At 44.8% G+C, this 18,838-nt stretch overlaps 1 protein-coding gene across 3 annotated transcripts in view; it reads right to left on the reverse strand.

Moving 5' to 3' along the window:
* Window positions 1-18,838, reverse strand: part of ZFP64 (ZFP64 zinc finger protein) — a 75,753-nt gene that overhangs the window by 27,829 nt on the left and 29,086 nt on the right. Inside the window, exon 6 of one of the 3 annotated variants that reach the window (XM_018058046.1) lies at window positions 16,832-18,747. The exons of 1 other annotated variant lie outside the window; for it this stretch is intronic. In XM_018058046.1, the coding sequence (XP_017913535.1) occupies window positions 17,468-18,747 (1,280 nt within the window). In that variant the 3' untranslated portion in view covers window positions 16,832-17,467. Of the gene's footprint in view, window positions 1-16,831; window positions 18,748-18,838 lie in introns of those variants that run through there. One more of the 3 variants, XM_018058045.1, reaches the window with a different exon arrangement.

Here is an 18,838-nt window from a genome sequence, read left to right on the forward strand (position 1 = left end):
CTGATGCTGGGAGGGATTAGGGGCAGGAGGAGAAGGGGACGACAGAGGACGAGATGGCTGGATGGCATCACGGACTCGATGGACGTGAGTCTGAGTGAACTCCGGGAGATGGTGATGGACAGGGAGGCCTGGTGTGCTGCGGTTCATGGGGTCGCAAAGAGTCGGACACGACTGAGCGACTGAACTGAACTGAACTGAGAGCTCTAGATAGACTGCATGAAGAGGAAAAACAAGTCCTACAAAGACATGAAAGTGAAAAAGAAAGTCGCTCAGTCGTGTCCAACTCTTTGTGACCCCATGGACTGTGTTCTCCAGTCCAGAATGCTGGAGTGGGTAGCCTTTCCCTTCTCCAGGGGATCTTTCCAACCAGGGACTGAACCCAGGTCTCCCCCATTGCAGATGGATTCTTTACCAGCTGAGCCCCCAAGGAAGCCCACATAGCCAGGAACACATCTTCCATTTCACGTGTTTCCGGTGGTGAAAAATGAATGTCCAGGGGCAAAATGTTTTGGCAGAATGCACACTGGCTATGGGATTCCCATAGGTGGCTCAGAGGTAGAGAATCCGCCTGCCACTGCGGGAGATGCGGGTTTGATCCCTGGGTTGGGAAGATCCCCTGGGGGAGGAAATGGCAGCCCTCTCCAGTATTCTTGCCTGGAGAATCCCATGGACAGAGGAGCCTGGTGGGCTAGAGGTCATGGGGTCGCAAAGAGTGGGACATGACTGAGGCTGAGTGCACATGCGTACTGGCTGTGAGTTCAGGGAGACGTGGGCAGGGAGTACTTTGGAAGGGGAAGGATTAGAGAGCTGAAAATATCCACGGATGTGCCCAAGAGTACATTATACTCAGTAATATTTTTTTTCAATAGGGAGGCGCGGGTTCACATACCACTTTATGGTTAAAAGTTAATAATTAAAATTACTAAATTATGGCTATATCACACAATGGAATAAATTTTTTGTGACCACAAAAATTGTTTCCCTGTGCACGGATGGAACATTCTTCAAGATGCACGCACACATGCAATAGTATTGTGATAAAATTTAACACATTTACATATACGCACATTCTTGCATAAACTTGTGATGCAGAGGAGACCCGGCTGCTGGTAACAGGAGTTATCTCTGGTGACATGACAGCAATGTTTGTGGCGCAGTTGCCTGAGTGACGGGCATCTTGGCTATATGCCTTTTCACACTCTTTTAAGTTTGAAAATTTTAAATTTGGCACGCGTACAAGAATGTACAAAACACAAACGTGCAATTAAAGGCATAACACCTGAATAACCATCAACATCGGAGAAGGCAATGGCACCCCACTCCAGTACTCTTGCCTGGAAAATCCCATGGACGGAGGAGCCTGGTGGGCTGCAGTCCATGGGGTCACTAAGGGTCAGACACGACTGAGCGACTTCACTTTCACTTCTCACTTTCATGCATTGGAGAAAGAAATGGCAACCCACTCCAGTGCTCTTGCCTGGAGAATCCCAGGGACGAGGGAGCCTGGTGGGTTGCCGTCTATGGGGTCACATAGAGTCGGACACGACTGAAGTGACTTAGCAGCAGCAGTAGCAACCATCAACATGGGAAGATGGGGAAGATTCTTAGCACTAAAGAAGCCCTTCAGGCGTTCCATATCAGCTTCTCCTTCCTTTAGCCACCTGCTTCCACAATCTCTAATTCTGTGCATTATTTAAAAATAGCTTCATCACCTAAATATGTTGCTTAGTATAGCCACTTGTGGAATGGTATGACTTAACTTTCCTTCCCTTGCTCCTTTAAGCCTGTGAGATTCAACACGTCACTGCAGGCAGCTGGGGCTCGTTCACTGTTGCCCTGTGAATATATTCACGCTTCATCTACACCTTCATTGCTGACGGGTGGTCTCCAATTTGTAATCACGAGCAATGTCGCTACGAACATTCTTGCACTGGTTTCCTGATTCATATGTATAAGTTTCTCTATGCCCAGAATCTGCATTTTACTAATAACAAAATCCCCTGGTGAGTCTCATGCACGGTAAGTTTGAGAAATGTAGTGTGGGAGGAATGCCTGGATCAGAACATACGCTTATGTTAAAATTTCCTAGGAAATGCTAACTACTTCAATGTGGCCATTCTAATTTATAACCCTAGCACCATATATGGGATATATAGCATATATAGCTGAGCCACTGGACTTCCCTGGTGGCTCAGCTGGTAAAGAATCCACCTGTAATGCAGGAGACCTGGGTTTGATCCCTGGGTTGGGAAGATCCCCTGGAGAAGGGAAAGGCTACCCACTCCAGTATTCTGGCCTAGAGAATTCCAGGACTGTATAGTCCATGGGGTCACAAAGAGTCCAGACACAACTGAACAACTTCACTTCACTTTGTCAGAATATATAACTTTTTAAATTAAAAAAAAAAAAGCAGCAGCAGCTAGTTAAATAGCCACTGGTGCTAAGTTGCTTCCGTCGTGTCTGCCTCCCAACTCTCTGCAACACTGTGGACCACAGGCTGCCAGGCTCCTCTGTCCGTGGGACTCTCCAGGCAAGAATACTGGAGTGGGCTGCCATGTCCTCCTCCACGATGTAGGGACTGGACCGACATCTCCGGCGTCTCCTGCCTCAGCAGATGGGTTCTTTGCCTCTAGCGCCACTCGGGCAGCCCGCAGTCACTGGGACACAGTCTTAGCTGAAAATGGAAATAACCATGAAACAAATAGATCCTCAGTTCCTCCTCCCCTTTCCTTTCTCCTCCATCACCCCAGCCCCTCCCCTGCATGGACTAGAATTTGAAATGATGAGCATGAAATATTGGAGGAGGGTACTGTGTAAGCAACAATGTGGATCAGGACCTTTATGGTGGAAACAGCCTCCAGTTCACTGGCTGGCCCCACAGCTATGGAAGTTCCTGAATGCTAAAGGAATGTTTTCCCAGGATAAGCATTCTAAACTTCTAGATGTGGGGCTGGGTGTGGCAGGCCTGGACTGCTCAGCTACCTTACGTGCTCTCGAGAAAAGTGCATCTCGGTTCCTTTGCGGTGGCACTGACGTCACCCAGCCCCGCTGTCACTTCCAGGCTCTGTGAGTGATCCATAGATTACGTCACAATCGCGCTCACCTCACACGCTAGCAGAGTGATGCTCAAAATCCTCCAAGCCAGGCTTCAACAGTACGTGAACCGTGAACTTCAGATGCTCAAGCTGGATTTAGAAAAGGCGGAGGAACCAGAGATCAAATTGCCAACATCCGCCGGATCATCAAGAAAGCAGGAGAGTTCCAGCAAAACATCTACTTCTGCTTTATTGACTATGCCAAAACCTTTGACTGTGTGGATCACAACAAACTGTGGAAAATTTTTCAAGAGATGGGAATACCAGACCACCTAACCTGCCTTCTGAGAAACCTGTATGCCAGTCAAGAAGCAACAGTTAGAACTGGACATGGAACAACAAACTGGTTCCAAATAGGAAAAGGAGCACGTCAAGGCTGTATATTGTCACCCTGCTTATTTAACTTATTGCAGAGTAAATCATGTGAAATGCTGGGCTGGATGAAGCACAAGCTGGAATCAAGATTGCTGGGAGAAATATCAATAACCTCAGATATGCAGATGACACCACCCTTATGGCAGAAAGTGAAGAAGAACTAAAGAGCCTCTTGATGAAAGTGAAAGAGGAGAGTGAAAAAGTTGGCTTAAAGCTCAACATTCAGAAAACGAAGATCATAGCATCTGGTCCCATCACTTCATGGGAAATAGATGGGGAAACTGTGGAAACAGTGACAGAATTTACTTTTTCGGGGTCCAAAATCACTGCAGATGGTGAGTGCAGCCATGAAATTAAAAGACGCTTGCTCCTTGGAAGAAAACCTATGACCAACCTAGATAGCATATTAAAAAGCAGAGACATTACTTTGTCAACAAGGGTCCATCTAGTCAAGGCTATGGTTTTTCCAGTGATCACGTATGGATGTGAGAGTTGGACTGTGAAGAAAGCTGAGCGCCGAAGAATTGATGCTTTTGAACTGTGGTGTTGGAGAAGACTCTTGAGAGTCCCTTGGACTACAAGGAGATCCAACCAGTCCATCCTAAAGGAGATCAGTCCTGGGTGTTCACTGGAAGGAGAGATGCTGAAGCTGAAACTCCAGTACTCTGGCAACCTAATGCAAAGAGCTCACTCATTGGAAAAGACCCTGATGCTGGGAAAGACTGAAGGTGGGAGGAGAAGGGGACGACAGAGGATGAGACGGTTTGATGGCATCACTGACTCGATGGACATGAGTCAGTCCATGAGCAAGCTCCGGGAGTTGGCGATGGACAGGGAGGAATGGCGGGCTGCACTGCATGGGGTCACGAAGAGTCGGACACGACTGAGCGACTGAACTGAACTGATATTATGGCACACAGTCTCCCTGACTCTGACATATTCTGCTAGCACTTGTTCTAGAACCATTCATTTGTTTAACAAAAATTAATTTGATTCCATCTGAGTGTGAGGTGCTGTGTCGGCCTCTAGGAACGCCACAGTAAGCCTTTAAGGAAGTCACAGAGTAGGAAAGAGGAAAAATAAGTAAACGGTTCCATACAGTAGGATAAAGACTCACCCAGTGGCCAGGCAAAGCGTCACGCAGGAGGCAGACTCATAACCCCAGAAGTGTAGGAAGAGCAGGTCTCAGGCAGACCGAGAAATGAGGCCAAGAGGAAACAGACTGTGCAGAGATCAATCACGGCACTTTCGAGAAACCTGGCTGGCTGGAGGCGGGCGGAACGCTGGAGCAGGAGGTGGGTAGGGAGGAGACGCGAAGGCTTTGATGGCAACAGGGTGTAGCGAAACCAGCTCCTGTTTCTTCTTCCCCTCTCCCTATTGAACGTGGACATTTCCAGAGCAGGTCCGAGGCCTGGCCTGGGAAGGTTACCTAAGCTCCCTCACCTGAGAGGCATCAGGAGTGGTGGCTGCGATGCTGTCAGTGAAGAGTGATCACAGAGGCTTGCCGTGTGAGCATCTGTGAACACATCTCACATGCATTATCTCACCTGAGTCCAGCTCTTCAGAGATGTGTGATTTTGAATAAGTCTCTTAACCTCCTCTCTTGAGAGTCCCTTGGACTGCAAGGAGATCCAACCAGTCCATCCTAAAGGAGATCAACCCTGGGTGTTCATTGGACGGACTGATGCAGAAGCTGAAACTCCAATACTTTGGCCACCTGATGCAAAGAGCTGACTCATTCGAAAAGACTCTGATGCTGGGAAAGATTGAGGGCAGGAGGAGAAGGGGATGACAGAGGATGAGATGGCTGGATGGCATCACTGACTCAATGGACTTGAGTTTGAGTAAACTCCGGGAGTTGGTGATGGACAGGGAGGCCTGGCGTGCTGCAGTTCATGGGGTCGCAAAGAGTCAGACACGACTGAGTGACTGAACTGAACTTAACCTCCTCAAGCCTCAGTTTCCTCATCTGTAAAATGAGGATGATAATTCTACCTAACTCGAATGGTTTTTCTGAGTGTTAAAAGGGAAATATATGTAAAGGGGTCGACAGTAAAGAATCAAGTATATTAGGTATTATTTTTATTTTTATTGACAGCCATCTACCTACTACTCTTACACTATAATAACTTTAAAAACTACTTTAAAATGCAATAAATACTTTAAATAAAATATTTTAAATAAAATACTTTAAAATACAAATTATAATCTATTGATTTTATTGAGTATCTACAAAGTGCCTGATTGGCTTGCCTTGGGTCATATACCCACCCTTTAGCCCAGGGGTTGGCAAGCTATGGTCTATGGACCAAATCTGGCCCATTTGCGTGTTTCTGTAAATCAGGTTTTATCAACATGGCTCCACTCATTTACATATTTATCTATGGCTGATTCCTGAGTAATTCAAAGGGTAAAGAACCCGCCTGCAATGTGAGAGACCTGGGTTCGATCCCTGGGTCGGGAAGATCCCTGGAGGAGGGCATGGCAACCCACTCCAGTATTCTTGCCTGGAAAATCCCATGGACAGAGCAGCCTGGCGGGCTACAGTTCATGGGGTCGCACAGAGTCGGACCTGACTGAGCAATTTTCACTTCACTTCACATGGCTGCTCTTGTGCTAGAACCACAGAACTGATGAGCTGCAGTAGGGATGATGAATGTTTATTGTCAATTATTTCTGTTGAAAGCAGCAACTCTTTCTGTTGCCTTATAGGATAAACTTACTAACCTTTGCTATTGGACGGATAGCTTTGACCAAGGTCACAGGGCACTGTGATTGGCCAGGCATGGGACGCATGCCTCCCCTCATGAAGGCCAGCCCTCACACACTGGAGCCCGTTAAGCTCTCAGGAGGAAGGAGAATTCCCCTGGTGGTGGTAGGGGCATCTTTTTGTTTAAAGGAAACAAGGTTTGCACTATTAGACCGAAAACATCCGAGCTGGCTGTTTAGTTAAGTGCGAGGGCTGAGTCTAAGCAATGACGTGTACATTGATACGGCCCCAAATTCTGCCCAACAGGCGTCCTCAGTACAGACCACGACCACAGATCCCATCAGAGCTTCTCTCTTTGGGAGTGAATCAATTAGAGTTCACTGATTACAAGCAACAGAAACTGCTGGCCAACTGCAGCAGATCAGGGATTGACTGGCAGCGTGTGAGGGGGCTGAGAGCACAGCTTGGGCGACAGGCAGACGGGCCAGAACAAGGGACCGGATGAGGCTCGTCCACTCGGGATGCTGCAGGGGTGTCTGCGGTGCTGAAGCTGGAAACGCCTAAGCTGGGCCCCGCTGCTCCCAGAAGCTGCCATCGCGCTCTGCTGAAACCTCTGCGGAAATGCTGCTCTTCGGAGTGAGCTCTCAGACCTCCTCTGGTTTGCACTGGCCTTCCCAGGTGGCGTGAGTGGTAAAGAGCCCGCTTGCCGGTACAGGAGACAAGAGACGTGGGTTCGATCCCTGGGCTTGGGAAGCTCCCCTGGAGAAGGGAAAGGCTACCCACTCCAGTATTCTGGCCTAGAGAATGCCATGGACTGCATGGTCCATGGGGCTGCAAAGAGTTGGACACGACTGAGCGCTTTTCACATGTGTTAGGTACCTAACGTATATTACTCTTTTTGTTTTTCGTTTTAAATTGAAGTATGGCTGCTTTACAATATTATGTGAGTCTCAGGTATACAGTATAGTGATTCAGTATTTTTGTAGATTATATTCCATTATAGGTTATTATAAGATAATGGATATGGCTATACCGTTTATCCTTGCTGCTTACCTGTTTCTCATATAGTATGTGTATCTGTTAATCCCATATTCCTAATGTGTCCCCTTTCCCTTGCTTCTCCCCTTTGCTAATTTTCTGTATCTTAACATGCGTTATTCTATTTAACATGTATTATTTTATTTAACTCTTCTTTACAGTACTATAAGGCAGGCATGGTTATTACCTCACATTATGCAGAAGACGAAACTGAGGTTCAGAGAGGTTACGTCACTTGTCTGGGTCATTTTCATTCTCTGGGATAATACGGAGCTGGGATTCTAACCCACATTGATCTGACTCCAGAGCCTTTCTTCCTAACCACTGCCATCCATGTTCCACTTCTCCATGGGCCTGCTGTACAACCCAGGCTTGTGAGGGCTTTGAATGATATCCACGTGTTTGTCATAGACCCAGCTCTAACAAACTGCTTCATGGAACCCACTTTTTTTTTTTTTTAACCCCTAGTGGCTCAGATGGTAAAGAATCTGCCTGCAACGCGGAGACCTGGGTTCGATCCCTGGGTTGGGAAGATCTCCTGGAGGAGGAAATGGCAGCCCACTCCAGTATTCTTGCCTGGAGAATTCCATGGACAGAGGAGCCTGGCGAGCCACAGTCTATAGCATCGCAAAGAGTCTGACACGACTGAAGTGACTTAGCACGCACACATGCTGTCTACACTGGATTAGGTGGAAAGAAGCTCTGTAAAGATGATTGCCAACTTACTAACTTGCAAGAACTTTTAATACTGAAAAAATTTTAAGTTCTCATGGATCCTTCAACATAAAAGTCTTTCAAATTAACCTGAACTCTGCTGATCTTTCTGAAGACACATAGTAACTTAGAGTCAGGTAGAAATGAATGGAATCCTTTTTGAGAAAAGGTGTAAACTCTCTTAAAAGCTGAAGCATCTCCAGAACTTTGTCCCTCTTATATATCTTCTGGAATGTGCTGAGTCTCAGAGCAGGCAGGGAAAACGCTACTTCGAACCAAAGATGCCACAGGGAGACCAACAGGTCTTGGGCAGACCGAGTGGGACGTCCTGTGGGCAGGTTTCCTTCCCTTTCTGAAAAGAGGGAACTGACAAAAATTTAAAAAAAAAGGAAAAGGAGGTAAGATGCGAAAAAGAGACCAGCTGGATTTGCATTCACAGTTTATAAGGACAAACACTTTTTTCATCATACTTGTGTTGAAAGTGATTTTAAAGTGGTATTGTAGGGAAAACATTGTTTTACTTATTCAGGTAAATGCTAACACGGGATACGGCAATTCAGTAGACAATCGTAAACTGAGGACGTTCACAAATAGCCTCCTGTGTTAGCTTCGCTGTGTCACAACCTCAAAATCTCCATGGCTTTTGACCACAAATCTTCATGTTCTTTTTTCCGGATCTGGGAATCATTGTGGCTCTGTTGGCTTGGGTTTAGGTCAACTCCATGTGGCTGCTCGTTTTTCCCTGGGTCTTTATCTACACAGGGCATGTTCTTCTCATGACAGGTCACGTGAGAGGGACAGGATCAGCCAAACTGCACAGGAACAGTGAGAAAACCCCTCTTCCCATCAGCTTCATTGGCCAGAGCAAATCACACAGCTTTGCCCAGAGTCAACGGGGCCAGGCAGCCACTCTACCCACCGTGATAATGATGGGCGAGGGTGGGTAAGTCCCAGGGAGGGGGTGCCGGGTTGGAAATAGGAATCTAATCCACTATGCCTACTAACATTGGAAGTAGGAATAGAGTCACATGGCGAAGAACAAACAGCTAAAGATGGTACATTTATAGGAAGAGTACATTTATCTCTAAAGCATTAGGTCAAAACTCAAACTCCATCAGCTCTGCGGCATGTGACTTGTTATTTTTCTTGGAGAACGGACCCGTGGGATATGAAACTCTGACCTTTGCCTTATGTTGCTGTCTTCCATTGCTAGGGCAAAGCATTAGGCGTTATTCTGCAGCCTCTGGGCTTGGCCTTCCATTGGAATGGGTGCTAAGGGCATATTGGAAGCTACCTAGACCTGCTCTCCTGTCCTACCCAGGCCGGATGATGGACTACACGGACTCTTTATATACATGGTATAAATGTCGTATTGCTTCTCTAGAAATAAACAACTCTCCCAGGAGCTAACATTCCCTGAGGAGCACCATTTACTTCCTTACTTTTTTGGCTTTTTCCTTTTGGAAGAATGCTAACAGGCTTCTATTTTACCCTCTTAGATCAAACACAGAACAATATGAAACACAACACTGAAGTATTTTGGTGTGTGTGCGAAGCTCAGAACAAAGATTCTACCTTTGAATTTCCCAAAATATAGCTGTAAGCCAACATGCAACAAACACATCTGTCACTCACAACTGGGGGTGGGGGTGGCAGGCACACCTAACCCACTTAATATTCCAGGGAGGTCCAGGGCTGGGTGGGAGTAGAGAAGAATCCCAGATTTACCAGACTGGATGAAGGTCGTGACTGGAGAAAACACGCTGATTCGAACGGGGGTAGGTGATTTGAGTGTTGGCTGTTGGTTGAAACATTACAAGGGAATTTGCTGTGTGACCTTGGGTGGGTTTCTTACCTTTTCTGAGCCTTTGATTCTTTAGTATTTCCCATGTTGTCTGGGTCAGAAAAATAGTCAGCAGTGCTATTTCTAAAACAGAGTCTCAGACCCCCTCACAGGTGCACTATATTAGCATTTGCAAAGCTGGGCTGTGGCTGTGGGCCTTTTTAACACGTTTTCCAGGTGATTCTTACACCAGGCAAGTTGGGAAACATCTGTTTCTGCACAATATGGGTAATAATTGTGCCTCCCTTGTGGGCTGTTAGGAGGATGAGATAACTGCGTTCAGCATTTAGCACGTGTTGGACAGAGGAGCCTGGTGGGCTACAGTCCACGGGGTTGCAAAGAGTCGGACACGACTGAAGTGACTTAGCATGCATGCATGGCATATCCTGAGTCAATAAATGTTAGCTTTTTATCACTGAAAATCATTATTGCTATTTGTTTAATAAAAATCTGTTATGCACCTACTATGTGCAGGTGTAGTGGGGCAAGGTTTGGCAAACTATGACCCAACACACCTGTTTTTTTTCTGTGAGTCAAGAATGGTTTTCACATTTTTTTAAAAAATGGTTGAAAAAAAAAGAAAGAAAAATAATAGTTTGTGACACTTGAAAACTATATGAAATTCAGATGTCAATGTCCATAAATAAAGTTTTATCGGAACACAGCTATACCCTCTCCTTCACTATTGTCTCTGGTTTACAGAAGTTTGCTAAACCCTGCTCCATAGCAAGGGCCTTTAGTTGGGCTTCTTGTGTTTGGGGAATATAGAAAGATTTCTCAAGAAGTGTATGGGCATGACTGAGGAAATCAATTCTCAGATCCTCCACTTCTAAGGGTACGTTTCCCTAAAACTGATAAGAACACACCCAGAAGGTGGCTGATGGTGCCGAGGTTGAGAGTAAGTGCTCCACTGGGAAGGAAATCTCAGGTGGGTTTCAGTTCTTTGCTTTTAACAAAATTGACCCAATTAATTATGATTGACTGTTGTATGATTTTCTGGCATTTATCTCAGAAGGAATTTAAATGATTGAGAAGCATTGCTGGAACAATACACTTTCTATGTCCACATTCTTACTTATGTGACTGAGACTTCTCAGGGTTCATTTACCTCAATAAAAAAGAAAACTGAGAATATAACTGCAAGTGATCTGTACCTCATTCTAGCAGCTGATAAAAACTTTTAAGTAATGTTCATCACAGATATATAAGCTGACTAAAAACTAGGCCTATCAGTAAATTTAAAAAATTTTAATTATCAAAACATGTTTACAACATAACAACAACAAAAAGTTGTTTCTAATGATAATTTGATGTAAAGAAATGTTTAAAGCTTGGAGCCCTATAGTCAAAGGGAAAAAAAATGTGTTTCAATTTGTAGAACCATAATTTTATTGCTGAGTATTTGGATGAAATGATTAGTTTCAGATCTGGAAGTTTCAGAGACTGGTTCTTTCAATCTGATTGGCTGAGATGAGAGACCTCCCAACTTTTTCCCCCATCAACACTGCCATTCTACCTCAGTTTTGCCGGTCACTGGATCAGATCAGTATCAAACTTGTCCTCTCCATGAGAACAGATTTTAAAGATGACTTAAAAGAACCCTCTGTCCAAAGGTATTATTCCTCTGCCAGGACAAAAGAAATACCAACCTATGTGACCTTTCTGAGGAATATACTCAAGAGATTAATGGAATAAGGATAAAAATCAGAGTAAAGATATGAAATACAGGAAAAAGAGTACAAGACACTATGGTGAATAATGAATGTTGTAACTTTGATTATACCTCAGTGGATGATGGTAATTTGGGAATTATAAGAGACATTCTGCAGGGTAACATTTAACAAAAGCCTGGAGGTAATCTAGAAGCTATCTCAGCAAAACCCAGGATCTGGGGAGGGGCTCCTAGAAAGAGATGTGGTCCCACAGTCTCCTCTGAGGAAGACGCAGATTCTTAATGAAAGGCTGGCGCCTGGTTAATATTTACATTTGATGTAACAGTAGAGGAAGCAATTTAAGAATAATCCCTAAAGTTTAGAAAGAAACTATTAGCAGAATGGAGACATATTTAAGAACTATTGAGAACAAAATGAAAAGCTAGAAAGGGAAAAGAAGAAAATCACAAAGTTTAATAAGTAGTAAATATTAAATAAGACAGAAATGAATAATAGTAAGTTATCATATGTTACTATGATAAATGCAAACAGTTTGAATTCTCCAACCAAAGACGAAGAGATGCTATTAAAGAAAGATATTAGACCACAGAGTGGGCAAAGATAAATGGAGCAAATATAATAAAATATAAAATAAGTCTTAGAATATTGTCACAAAATGAAGTATAATTTAAATGGAAAGATCAGACGTAACGGATAAATTGTAAAATTGACAAAGAACACATCACAGCCACAGAATTATATGCATCAAACATGTGACAAAATACAATAAAACACAGTAACACAAGCAAAGCTCGATAAAAAAACACAGTGAAGGGCTTAAAAATACTCATTTCAAAGTTTACCAAATAGACAAAAACTAAGACGGATTCAGAAAATCTGAGTAACAAAATCAACATGCTTAATTCATAGATCTCCATCATACATTTACAAAAATTGGTCATGTGCACGGCCATAAAGAAAACTAATAAATTACCCAAAGCACATATTTTATAGGTCATATTCCCAGATCAAAACATTAATATCAAAAACCAAAATTAGTTTCACAAATTGTACTTACTTAAAAAAATAAGAAATAAACCTCTTGGGTTTTATCCCCCTGACCCACCAAACCAACCAACCCACCCTGAAACTGGAATAACAAAGAATCTAGAAAATTTTGAAAAGACGCTTCATATAAAAATCTGTAGAGATATGGATGTCAAGAAAATTTCTGAAAGACTTGGAAATAGGCAAAAAAGATTACTGGCTGGTCCTGAGAGATCGCAGCCCTGGGTTCCCTAATTCTATAGGGGTCAATGCCTGTCAGTGTTTTTGAGATATTTTACAACTTTGTGAGTTACAGAAACATACGATAATGCAAAAACCATGTAAGAATGCAAACTTTGTGGGTGGAATGCACCTGGTGGTTGCCCAGTAGACACTGACCAATTTGCATCTGTCCGTGAACTCACTTCAGTATTCCTGATTGCCTTTTTAAGTGTTCATTCATTGACTTCTCCTTGGAATCTGTTGTAACATCTTACTGATTCCTTCATTACTTAATGAATTAAATAAAATTGCTAATGCCTGTTCACTTTATATTTGTATGACAGTCATGATTTTAAAACTTCGAAAAAATGATCTTTTTTTGTAAAAAAAAAATAAAAGATCTTTAAGTCATACTGGAAAATATATAGGTTTAAATGCTTTTACTATTAAAGGCTGAAAATAAGGCTGACCTTAATACAGGAAATTAGACTAATAAACTGAAAGAAAAACAGGGGAAAGAATTAATAAAGACAACACTGAAATAAAGATAAATGCTGAACTGAATAAAATGGAGGAGGAATAAAGAAAGAATTAAAAAAAGCAAAAGATTTCCTTTTACATAAACAACAAGATAAACTCTTGGCAGACTCCCTAAGGAGAGAACGGAAAATACCAAAAACAAACAAACAAAACAGAACCCAAAAAACCCATCAATGACAACAAAGCCAGATCAAAAGTCAAACAAAAATCCCCAAAACCTTTCACCAAACCCCACAAACAAACAAGCAAAAAAGGCAATCAGAAAGCTGTCAGACCCAAAAAATACCGGGTTCTAAACAATTTTAAGAGACTAAGTGGAATTACATACTACAGATTTGAAAATTTAGAGTGAAATGAATGTTTCTTTTTTTTCCTTTTGCAAAGTCTGTAGTATCAAAATATATCAGGATCCAAACAGAACATTAATTACAGAAAAAAATTGGAAAGTTTCACAGGAATGTACAATGAAAAAGGGACAGACATGGGGTTCATGTCCCAGGTGCCCAACAACCCAAGGAGAAAAATGAGAGAGTGTGAGTTTAAAGTTCATAGGTAAGAAAAATGCAAATAATCAGAAGCCTGTGCGGAGGCATCAGGGAGACGCAGATCAAAGCACAAGCTCAGGGAATGCAGAGTCCTGATTACCATTTTCACACGTCAGGTCACTAAACCCCAAAAGATCAGTGACACCCGAGGTTGGTGATGGCTGGGGCTCACATCCCAGTGAGACTATCATTTTGAAAAAGCATCTGAAGCTATGCAAGTGCAAACTAGAGAAACTCACTGACCCTCACTCCGAGAAATCTAACCTACAGAAAGAAAATGAAGCACAGATGAATACAAGGAATTATGCAGGACATTTACTGCGGCAGTTCCTGACGGTAAACAGAGCCCCAGACGACCCGAATATCCACGAATACGGAGCTGGGTGTTTATAACATGGTAATTCATACTCTAGCTTTTGCTTAAAAAAAGTTAGGCGTTGCTGTCCTGACACACAGTACTGTTATAAGTGGGATCGTGAGAGCAGGTAGAAGGAAACGTACACAGCATGGCGCCATAAAGATAAGGAGAGACCTTTACTGGGGCTCAGACAGTAAAGAATCTCGAGATCCGGGTTCGATTCCCAGGTCGGGAAGATCCCCTGGAGTAGCGAATGGCAACCCCCTTCAGTATTCTTGCCTGGAGAATCCCATGGACAGAGGAGCCTGGTGGGCTACAGTCCACGGGGTCACAAAGAGTCGGACACGACTGAGCGCCTAACGCTTTCATTTTTCACATCAGAGAGAAATGTAGGTAGTGCCCTACTACAAAAATAAGGACAAACCTTTCCTAGTTATCTTCTGAGTTGGTATGAACACGGAGAACTCACTTACCTTGGGTGGGGCAAGAACAGGCTGGAGATTATGGTCTTGGTGTTTGTTCAGCTCTCTATATAGTTTATCATGAAGAACAAGTCTTCCCACTGCAGTTTGTTAAAAAAAATCCAAATATGCACGTGAGTATATGCACATGCGTGTATGTGCCTCATTCGTATAAATGGAGAGCCGCAGCTTTGTGGAGATGTGATGGTATAAAGACAAGTACAGTGTATAAAAAGAAACCAGTGTGCTCAGTTCAACCCCAGCTCTGCAACCGGAGCAGGAAACACACGAGCACAGAAAACAGAGATGAGAGGAAAGTACAGGAAAATGGTCACAGTGTTTACATCTGGGTAGTCAGAATTGTGTCTTTGAATTTTTCTTAATATATATGCAGACGGCCCCCAATTTATACGATGGCTCAACTTACAGTTTTTTAACTTTTCGATGGTACAAAAGCAGTATGCATTCAATGGAACCGCGCTTTGAATCTCGCTCTTTTCCCGGCTAGCACTCTGCAGTCTGACCATCTCTCCCGGAGGCTGGGCAGTGGCAGTGACTCAGCCATGGGATCCCGAAGACGAACAAGTGATACACCTACAGCTATTCTGTACCCCTACCATCCATGACTGTCAGCTTCTGCAGTCAATACATTACATGGGATATCCCATATCCTGCTACATATGGGCTTTGCACCAGCCCAGCTGGTGGCTAATGAAATGTTCCGAGCGTGTTGAAGGTGAAGCTAAGCTATGTTTGTGGATTAGCTGCATTAAGTGAATTTTTGACTTCATGATATTTTCAACTTCGCAATATTTTCAACTTAATGATGGCTTCATCAGGACATAACCCATTTGTATGTCGGAGGAAGAGTTGTAACATGGTTCCCATATTTTCTATCTTGACTATATAACATTTATCAGCAGGAAAAATATCATTTAAAAGTTGAAACAAGGGGCATACTGGGAAAAAAGAAACATGTAGAACATAGGTTTGTGAGAGTTTCCCAGGTAGAATTTAGTGGCTGAATATTTTCTCAAAGAGCTGCAAGCAATAATCCTAAAGTGATAACTCAAATACTACCAGAGTAAACTGCAAGTTTTTTTTGATTTCTTATCAAACCACAGTTAATGATGCATTATTACCATTGCTGATATGAACATAAATTCTGGCAAAGAAGATAAATGAATTATCAAGACTGTGTTCAAATAGAAGGGATCAAAAATAAAAGACAAAACCCAGCTCGAACTCTGTGTGTCTTATGGAAAGCTGGCTTTCTAACAGGCAACCCCCAAGGTTTCCGGCATCTCCATTTTGCAGTTTCTTAGTTTGTTATTACAAAAAAAGGGGGATAATATCTTTATATAAAAGTGAGTTGATATGCATGAGAATTTTAATCAATTCCTGCGTTGGGGAAATTAAAGTGTTGATGACCCTGGTAAAAATGTATCTAAAGTGTTCTCTCATTTTAAATATGCTTCTCTCACAAGTGTAACCTCCCCTCCTGACCAATCCTTGCTGATGCTCTGTGCCAGCATGTTTCATTCATTTAGGATTTATTAAGAGCCCATCCTGAGTTGAAGATAATGCTAGAAGCTGGAAATCAGAGATGAAGACCCTAATTCAGATCTTTGACAATGAACGTGTTATTTGCTCAGTTGTGTCCCACTCTTGGCGATCCCATCAACTATGTAGTCCTCGAGGCTCCTTTGTATATGAAATTCTTCAGGCAAGAATACTGGCGTGGGTAGCCATTCCCTTCTTCAGGGGATCTTCCCGATCCAGGGATCGATCTCGGGTCTCCAGCATTGCGGGTGGATTCTTTACCATCTGAGCCCCCAGGGAAGCCTCAGGTCTTCAAAGTACGGGAAACTTGAGACTACTCTCTGGCGCCACCTACTGATCACACAGCATTTTAATTCAAAACAGTAAAATTTGAATTTTCCTCTCTATACAGCCCACACTTTGGAAAAACATAGATGCTTTTTCAATCTCGCTTGTCTGATCCCTGGGACTGCATGTATGTTAGTATCTAACACAACAGTATCCTAGAAAGTTGTCCTAAAGGCTAATAGGAACCTGTATTATATTAGCATCTAAACAGAAATGTCAGGTTCGTCACTCTGAAGTTTTAAAATTAAAACGATAGTTGGGTCACTTTAGGCACCACACATATTTAGACTGTGAAGAAGGTAAGACGTTTACATACTACTCATGAGAGAGGACTAAGAATCTTTGCTTCTTCAAGTTCTCAATTATATAACACACCCCCCAATAACCCAAATCATACGGTGACTCTAAAGAATCATCAACATTTGTTATGCTTGAATCATGTATCAACTTATTAGGAAACCATTCCTTCGCCCCCCCCCCCCACATTTGCACTAAACTGTTTTAAGTCAAATATCCATGTAACATTATGTAGAAAATGGTCCTTCATGCCAACAGATTTGTATCCATGTATTAAAACACGATTACCCCAAACACTCGAGGGATTTCAGAATGGAAGCTTACAAAAGGCTGAGAAGTACCATCTACTACACAAATTTAATGAGATGGAGAAATCCTTTATTAGAGTTGGGAAATCAAGTTGGAAGCAAACAAATGTATTCACTACTCATTCCATTCCAACCCCTAAATGGGATCATGTCCCTATCACTGGAGACTACAGCAGTTACCATATGGTGAGCCAGAGGTCTCAAAATCATCACAGTGTAAAAAAATTACAGTGAGCAGTATAAAATTGCAATTTATTATGGGGGCGAGGCGTTTTTCACAGCAGCCCTTGAAAACAGTAAAGGCAAACCTCTCACAGAATTCTGACTTCTTTTTCTGTCAGTCCTTTCCCCCCTTCCTTTGTTTTATAAGCACTAGTCCGGGATGGAATCCGCGGGACAGAGCAGGGCTGGGTGGGCACCTCCTTGGACGATGGAGTAAGTCTGCTTGGGGAGCTCTTGCTGGGACGTGGAGAATATGGGTGGCGCCGTGGTGGCCACTGCGATGCTCTGGCCTCCGTCGCTGACCACGGTCACTTCGGCGGCCCCCTCCTGAATCAGGGCGTTCAGGCCTTCGAAGTCAGTGCACGTGATGCCCGAGCTGGTGATGAAAGTCTGGTTGCCAGAGCCTTCCTGGGGGCCGCCCAGGGTGGTGGGGATGAGGGTCTGGTGCAGAGTGGCGCCCTCCGTCTGGTCGTGGGTGGTCAGCAGGACAGCCGGCTGGGGCAGCGCCGCGGCCTCGCTGGGGCAGCCCGAGGGCGGAGGGGGCGCGATCAGGTTGACCTGGCGGAGGATCTGCAGCCGGCTGTTGCCCCGCAGCTCCTCGGGGTTCGGCGCCACCAGCGTGGGCTGCACGATGTTCACGGCGGCCGCCGCCGCCTGGACGATGGTGCTGGCCTGGGGCACTTGGTGGCCGACGATGATTTTGACCCTGCCCTCGCCGAACTGGGGCGCCGGGGTGGGCGGGAGGGGCACCTGGAGGTGCCCCACGGCCAGCGGCGCGGCGGGCGGCTTGCCGGCGTCCACCCGGAGCTGCAGGACCGTCCCGTCGGCGCCCTTGCCGTCGCCGTACTCACTGTGCTGCCGCTTGTGGCTGCGGAGCGAGTCCTCGCGCATGAACGAGGCGTCGCAGCGGTCGCAGTGGAAGGTCTTCTTGGCGTCCAGCTTGGCCGCCTGGCGGCCGCTCGACCGACCCGCCTCTCTCCGCTCCGCCGCCTCGCTCTTGAGCGCGTCGCCGTGGAGCTTCTTCACGTGCTTGGCCAGGTTGCTGGGCCGCTTGGTGTCGAAGCTGCAGAAGTCGCACTTGAAGGGCCGGTCGGGGCAGTGCACGCGGCTGTGCACGCGCAGGGCGGCCTTGCTGGGGCACGAGTAGCTGCACTCGGGGCACTTCTCGGGGTGCTCGGCCTGGTGCAGCCGGCTGTGCTTGCGGAGCGTGGCCTTGCTGTCCCCCAGGAAGTCGCAGTGCGGACACTTGAAGCTGTCCCCGCTGTGCTTGATGCGGATGTGCGACTTGAGGTTCCCCTTCATGGTGCAGCGGACACTGCAGAACTCGCACTTGAAAGGCTTCTCCCCCGAGTGCACGCGCATGTGCCTTTTCAAGTCCGAGCTGATTTTGAACTTGGCGCTACAGAGCCAGCACTGGAAGGGGGCGTCCCCTGTCAACACAAGGTGAGTTTCGATGAGAACAGGCAGGCAACACCCACAGCGGATCCCCCCGAAGCACACACCAGAAACCCGCTCCAACCG

The sequence above is a fragment of the Capra hircus genome, chromosome 13 (assembly GCF_001704415.2).
Source record: "Capra hircus breed San Clemente chromosome 13, ASM170441v1, whole genome shotgun sequence".
Classification (NCBI taxonomy): Eukaryota; Metazoa; Chordata; class Mammalia; order Artiodactyla; family Bovidae; genus Capra; species Capra hircus.